General features: G+C 26.5%; 1 protein-coding gene across 1 annotated transcript; it reads left to right on the top strand.

Moving 5' to 3' along the window:
• Positions 1-6,773: 6,773 nt before the first annotated feature.
• Positions 6,774-7,529, top strand: LOC107028243 (protein TIFY 5A-like). The gene is made up of 3 exons (XM_015229282.2): positions 6,774-6,913; positions 7,011-7,101; positions 7,192-7,529. Exons 1-3 carry the CDS (start codon positions 6,861-6,863, stop codon positions 7,354-7,356), a joined length of 309 nt encoding a protein of 102 aa, XP_015084768.1. The 5' UTR covers positions 6,774-6,860; the 3' UTR covers positions 7,357-7,529.

The raw sequence follows: 7,529 nt of genomic DNA, 5'->3' as shown, positions 1-7,529 counted from the left end.
ATTTATTAAATAACTTTTTTCCTAGATCTTGGTCGAAAGCATTACCACTAATTGTACAGTAGTAAAAATAATCATTTAAGAATTTCTTTATATGGTACCGTTACTTATACTTAACTGTTCTAATTTTATTACTGCATTTCTTTGTAGTGTTACTAATCCACTATTAAGGTCTTCTTCTGTTATTAGTGTATGAATTTTATTTGTAAAATTGTACGGATTTGGTCCTAGTGATACCAAATATTGGAACTCTTGTGGGAACTCTACCTTACAGGCTTCCCATAATGCTTTAGTGGATTCTCCTAAAAAGGTTTCTAAATACTTATACATGGTTTCTGCATCTGTTTCAGTATAATTTTTTATGAAATATGCTACTACTATTCCTTTCCATAAGTCTATTACTGAATTCCATCTTTGCGGATCATGTGCTGCTATGTTTAATATTTTTCCTTTACTTCCTCCTTCTTGTAGTATTATTGGTTCTTATAGGCATTCTTTTTCCTATCGGTTTTAGATTTGCTGGGGGAACATCACCCTGTCTATACACTCTTCTACGTGGTATATTTCTAGTACTATTGTCTGCAGTATATCCTTGTTCTGTTGTTTTTTGGAATACTTGAGCTCACTGACTCCTTTAATTCTTTCTGGCTAATTGTAGATTCTAACTGAGTTGTCTCACTATCACTTTCTTTTAGTTCTCTTATTATGTTATTAGCTTTTTCTAATTTTTCTTGTAATATTTTTTCTAATCTATAGCCTCTATTATCTGTCCTGAATTCACATATTTTAAAATGAGATGTTATCTTGTCTAAGTCTAGATTTCCTAGTTTACATCCTTTACATTAAACAATTTATTTATGGTGTTTTAACTTATCTCCTTTGCTTTTTTTTATAGCTAAGTCTACTGCAAATTCTTTCTCTAATATTACTTTCACGTTCATTCCTTCTAACTTCTTCCACAATGCTTCTTCTTCTATATCTCTCTGAGTTACATAGTTATAATTTGTAAATCTAATCGAGGGCTCACATTTAGAATTTATGTACATTAGATGAGCATCAGGAGTTACACTTTTTTTTTGTAAAATCAGCTAATTTCCAATCTAATCCCACGTATTCTTCAGGGTTTATCTTTATAGGTTTTACTAGTTTTATTCCTTTATTTTCCATTACTTCCATTACATCTTTTATCTATAATTTAAATCTCAGTATTACTATTGTCTGTTATTTTTCCTAAAAATCCTATGCACATTAGTAGGTTTTTTCCATTTTGCATTTCTTCATATCCTTTAGTTTGTAATCCTATTTTAATATGTTTTTCAAATTCTTTTAAATTCATCATTAAGTCTGGACTTATATAAAATATTCCTCCATTATTTGTCATATCTACCTCAGTTAATCTTGTAATTGATTTTTTTAGGTCTTACCATCTGTCATCATATATTACAATTAATATCTTTGTTCCTAAATTTTTTCTAGTTTATCCTTTAACACCTATTATTATTAGTCCCATATGCATTGAGTCTTTTCTTACATTATTTAGTTCTATTAGAGAATCATAAATTATAAGATTTAGGCCAATGAACTTTTTCCTATTACTGATAATTGTTCTTCTCTATCGTGCCTATATAAGTGAGATTTGTAATTTGTATTATATAAAACTTTAGGGTTTAACAATCTTAATTGATTTTGTTGAAAAATTTGTATATCTTTATCTACATCTATTATTTCATCTAATTGTTGGTTGTTTTCTTCTTTAGTTTTTTTGTTTAATATTCTCGATATAAAATTATTAATTATTCTATTTCAGGAGTAGCTTAGTCTAGGTCTTTCTGGTCCTTCTTCATTTCTTGATCTAGCTGAAAAATGTTCATTTCTTCTGTTTCTTTATTGTTTTTTCTCTTTGTGGAGTGATTTCTATTTTAGCTAATTTTTCTATTAATTTCTCTACCTCTGTTATACTTTTACTTTCTTTTTTTTTCTTTAAGATTTTTATCTATTTTGTTATTTATTTGTAATAATAGTGTTATTATTATATTATTTTATTTTATGATAACTTGATCTGATTTTGAAGATGGATTAAACTCTTTGTAATCTGTTGGAAGAGTTATTCTTTTTTCTATTAACGTAGTAGCTTCTTTGTGTGTCTTAGTTTCTACTAAGACTATCATGAAATAACTATTTCTTTTAATAATGCTAATTCTGTTTTTATCTCTTGTATTCTTATAATTAATGTATTATTAACTTTTTCTTTTTGTTTGTTTTTTAGTTCGCTTAATTTTTTATTTAATTCAATTTCTTGTTCCTTAATATAATCTAAATTACCCTCTATTTTGTTGAAAAACTGTTTTTGTCTATTTAGAGTTTCTTCTTGTTCACCTAGTAATTCTATAATTGTATTATTATGTTCTCTAATATTTTCGCTAAAATTTATTATTAATTCTATTAGGGTATTATATTGAGAGTCTTCTGTAGTGTGTAAATAGTGTCCTCCGTTTTCAAAATTACACTTTATTACACTATCATCTTTTAGCCTTTAAAATTTCTTTTCTACATTTATCTGTAAATCTAAATATTCTAGGTTTTTTAGAGAAGCTATTTTTACTATATTTTATCCTAGTTGTTATTTTACATTGTTCCCTATGGTCTTTTATTCTTTTAGTAAAAATGTAGACTTTATTTCTAATTCCTTCTAATTCCCACTTTAAAGCGCTTATACATTTTTCGTTTACATATCTTTGTAAATAAAAATTTTCTGGTATATTGATCTTCGTATATATTTAAGTATTCTAATATAGCTTTTTCTATTTTTTGTAATCTTTATTTTTCTTTTATTTCTTTATATAAATACCAATAATTATTCTTATACTTTTAGTAAAATGATGTTTTCTCATAGAACTTGTAGCCTCTAATCTGGATATTTCTTGATCTAAGGTGTCTTAATAAGTTGTATTTTGATTTTTTAATTGAAAATAATAGGTTGTTTAGTTTCGGGCTATTAACTAATTTTATTTCCTCTAAATATTTTGTATACTCGAAATATAAACTTAAGAATTCTTGTTTAACCTTACGATTCTTTAGTATTTTTATGGGGTCTTCTCATATATATTTATCCTATAGAACTATTGTAAAAGGAACTATTTTTTAAATATTTTATCTGTGCTATAATTTCTCTAATTTCTGTATTTACGTGATCTATCTCTAAACTAACTTTACTTTTTTCTTGTCTTACTACTATCTGAAGTATTTTTAACGAAAATTTATATAAATATGTTAAAGATAATCGTAACTCTAAAGTAGATAGATGATTTTCTAGTAATTTTTTATATGATTTTAATAATTTTAAATATTGTCTTTCAGAAATTAGATTTTTATTTAGGGCAATTATTGTTTTAAAATATATATGTCTTTTCATATACAAATATAGGTCTTTTTGGACAACCTTGCTCTGATACCAATATATTGTGGTTCGTTATTTCAATATAACAGGGGATTATTTCAATATTTAATAAAAAAATTTTGTTGTGAAGTCCTACTCAGTACTCTTCACTCCCTTGCTCTTTATGTAATTATCAGTATAAGTTTCTAGTATTCTTCCCTTTTTTTTTATTTATGGACTATGTCCATTCATGAATCTATTATTACTGTTCATTTCTTTCTCTAAACTTTTGTTCCTAATTGTGGTTTTCTTTAACCACACCCCGGATATGGTCATTCATAGTTCTATTTTAAGAACATTCAACATGACCTATCAGATTCCTAGAAATTTACAGGTTAATCCATCGATGCTTTTTAAGGGCTAAGAGACTAATCATATATTAAGTAACATAAATTCGTGTTAAAGAAAACTATTAAACAGTTTTTACATATCAAAATAAACAAACATAATTTACATATATGAGAAGTTACTAGATCTTAAATATGAAAACTTACATAATTAACGGAGTGAAGTTTCCCTTTAGGTCCTCCTATATGGCGTTATCCGAAATTTGAATTTCCTTTTAATTTATTTATTTTCAAATTAGTCTTATTCTTTTATGAAAAGTTACAATTTTTATGAAAAATTGAACTTTAATGAAAAGTGGCGACTTTAATTGAGAGTTGTGAGTTTAATGAATATTGCGAGTTTTATAAAAGGTTGTGACCTTTTCAAAGGGTTGCAACTTTTATAAATAGTTGTAACCTTTCTGATAAGACACAATGAATTTTTTTTCACATTATCATTTATTATTTATAAATAGAGGGATTTCCTCTCATTTTAAAACAAAGAAAATTTTAAACCCTCTCTTCTTCTTCTTCACAAATAAATATTTGTATATTTTCCTCCTGTTGAGTGGTTCAATGACAACATTGTTTATGTTACAGATCTTGGTATATATTTTTATTTTAGATCTTAAATTTTTTTTATAATCATTTCTTTCTTAAATCAACCCAAAATGAAATAAACAGTACTGTGAATTCTTAAATTTTATGAGAAAAGACATAAAAAGCATCATTGAAGTTGTTTTGAATTTTTAAAAAGACACCTTAACTTTGCAGACATCTTATTACCCCTTAAACAATTTTAAAGTGTTGTAAATACCCCATTTTTTAATCATCCTCACTTGCAAGAAAAGAAGTTCAATCACGCACCAATATAATCTGCCGCATATTAATTTTTATTTTTATTTTTGTTATTTTATCAACTTCATTTTCTTTTTCTTTTTCTCTTTCTTTCTTTTTTCTTTATTCTCTTTCTTCTTCTTCTCCTTCATTACCCTCCTCTGTTCTCTTTCTTCATTCTCTTTTTTCTTCTTCTTCTTCATAACCAAATTCTCCACGTACTGTCATTTCCGTCAATTCACTTTTGATTAGTTAACGGAGATCTAAACTTGATATTACTAGTTTGAAATTTTTTTGAGATGTGTCAATTTAATGAGTTACTTTCTGTTAAAGCATCTATTATAAATAATTTTTTATGATTCTATTTATCAATAATAATTTTTTCCAAACTGTAATTGATATTATTAAAGCATCATTGAGGAAGATGATGAGATAAATTTGTGTTAATGATATTTGATCCGCCATTAATTAAGTTTAACATATTTGAGACAATTGTTACCCAATTTGAGGAAGATGATGAGGTAAATAATTAATAAAAAAATTATTGAAACGTGACACTTTTCAATTGATTTTTGACAGCAAAACTGGACCTTCACGCGTCATGTGCGTGTTCACAAACATGGCGAGAAAATAAATCAAAATAATCCTTTTACAAAGATATTCAATACTTTTGTGGGATAATAAGATATCCGCAAAGTTAAAATATCTTTTTAAAATTCAAAACAACTTTAATAGTGCTTTTATGTCTTTTCTCAAACTTTATTAAATCTTGCATGTTGCATCAGTTCGTTTATATAACCAAAAAGATGATCATAATCTGATGATAAAGTTATATTCAATGAGTATAATTTTCTAGTTATTCGAATAAAGTTAACAAAATATAAAACAGAAAAGGGCCTAAAATACCCTTGAAATATTGAAAATGGTACAAAATTACCCCCATCCACCCATTGGCTCCAAAATGCCCTTTTTATCCATCTATTGGCTCCAAAATACCCTTGTCATCCACCTTTGGGTTCAAAATTGACCACTTTTTTAATTGTTTTAAAATTAAACTCTTTAAATATTTTTTAAAATACTTGGCGTTCAACTATTGATTATAATTTTAATTTATTAATATAATTTATAAATCAACTCACTACCCACTCATTACTAACTAAACCTCACTCAATTAATAATCCAATTATAATATCAAAATCGTCATAAACACTACTAAAACACGATGAAATTATAGATATCTAAAAATGACATCCGAAATTATTCGAGTCCGAATCGAAGCCCCAATTAAATTTAGGTTGAGCCGCTTATTTATGAGGACACTTTCTTTGAAAATTGAATTAGAAATTTATGATTAAAGGTAAAGAAGTAATACATCCCGAATCAATTCATGCATTTTTTTAAAAATATAATTTTATAAATATTTATGATTTGTTTTAAAACCTTTAATATATTATTTTGTAAAAAAAGTTAATTATGAAGTAACATCATATAATTGAGACATAAGAATAATTAAGATGAACATAGTCAGACTTTTAAGTTTATCGGTGATTTTTATTTAGCCACTTGAATGTATGATAATGTACTTCTATAATTTTTAAAAACACTCAATTGGCATTAGCTTGCATTAATAATGTGACGGGTTTATTAAGAGGAATTTAATTAGTAATGGGTGAGTAATGGATTGGTTTATAAATTAAACTAATACGTTAAATTATAACAAATAATTGAACACCACGTATTTTAAAAATATTTAAATAGTTTAAATATAAAACCGTTAAATAAGTGGTCAATTTTGAACCAAAAGGTGGATGACAAGGGTATTTTGGACCCAATAGGTGGATGGGAAGGGTATTTTGCAGCCAATAGGTGGATGGAGGGTAATTTTGTATCATTTTCAATACTTTAAAGGTATTTTAGGCCCTTTTCCGAATATAAAATAATAAGGCCGACTGAAACACGTGGGGCATGGTCCATGCGTCACTGTTTTTTTTACGAAATTAAAAAAAAAAAAAGGCTGAAGAAAGTTGGCGTATGTCGATTTTTGTCATCTTTACAAGTGTGCGTTTCGTGTTCTATTTTATCAACTAATATAATTTAAAAAACGTGGATTTTACTTTCAACCTGCAGGCCACTTCCCAAAAAACTGTTATATATATTCTTTTTTAAAAAAACTCCCATTTCATCTTTCATTAATTCTCTTATATTGTTGTTATATATACAAAAGATATATTGAAAAAAACTCAATTAAATTTCAATTGAAGAAAATGAGAAGAAAGTGTAATTTGGAACTCACTCTTTCTCCTAGCAACTTGTTGATGTAAGTCTACTTATCACAAATCCATATTGATTAGTGATTACTCCGTGGAATTAGGTATTGATCATAATATATTTGTTTTTTTATTATTTGCTATTAGGGAGGATAAAAGATTAGAGAATGAGCAATCACAACAGCTAACTATATTTTACAATGGAAAATTTGTTGCTTCTCATGTTACTCAGCTTCAGGTATATGTATTTCCAGTTCTTTATTTTCTGATAACAGTTAATAAATGAAATATTTTTGTTAATATATAATGATTGTATTTCTAAATGCAGGCTAAAGCTATAATTTATCTTGCGAGTAGAGAAATGGAGGAGAAAACAAATAAGATGTCTGAGCCTTCATCACCATTATTACAACCTCAAACTGTGAAGAAATCTTTACAGAGATTTCTACAAAAAAGAAAAAATAGAATTCAAACTTCTCCATATCATCACTAGTTCCATATGTTTTGTATTCATTGATCTCTAGTTATTATTATTTTTATGTGAGACCTAAAAAAAGATTAATTCCTTTACATAGGTGGATCATAATCATTAATTAAGCTCAACACTTGTGTATCACTATTTACAGATTTTGGAATACAAAATTAAAATTTCATGTTTTTGTTTCA

Source organism: Solanum pennellii, chromosome 8, assembly GCF_001406875.1.
Source record: "Solanum pennellii chromosome 8, SPENNV200".
Lineage (NCBI taxonomy): Eukaryota > Viridiplantae > Streptophyta > Magnoliopsida > Solanales > Solanaceae > Solanum > Solanum pennellii.
This window is presented reverse-complemented; position numbering and strand designations above follow the sequence as displayed.

Coding starts and splice junctions, on each gene's coding strand:
- LOC107028243 (XM_015229282.2), top strand. CDS start 6,861: ATGAGAAGAAAGTGTAATTTGGAACTCACTCTTTCTCCTAGCAACTTG. Junction 6,914..7,010: donor TCTCCTAGCAACTTGTTGAT/GTAAGTCTACTT, acceptor ATTTGCTATTAG/GGAGGATAAAAGATTAGAGA. Junction 7,102..7,191: donor CTCATGTTACTCAGCTTCAG/GTATATGTATTT, acceptor TTCTAAATGCAG/GCTAAAGCTATAATTTATCT.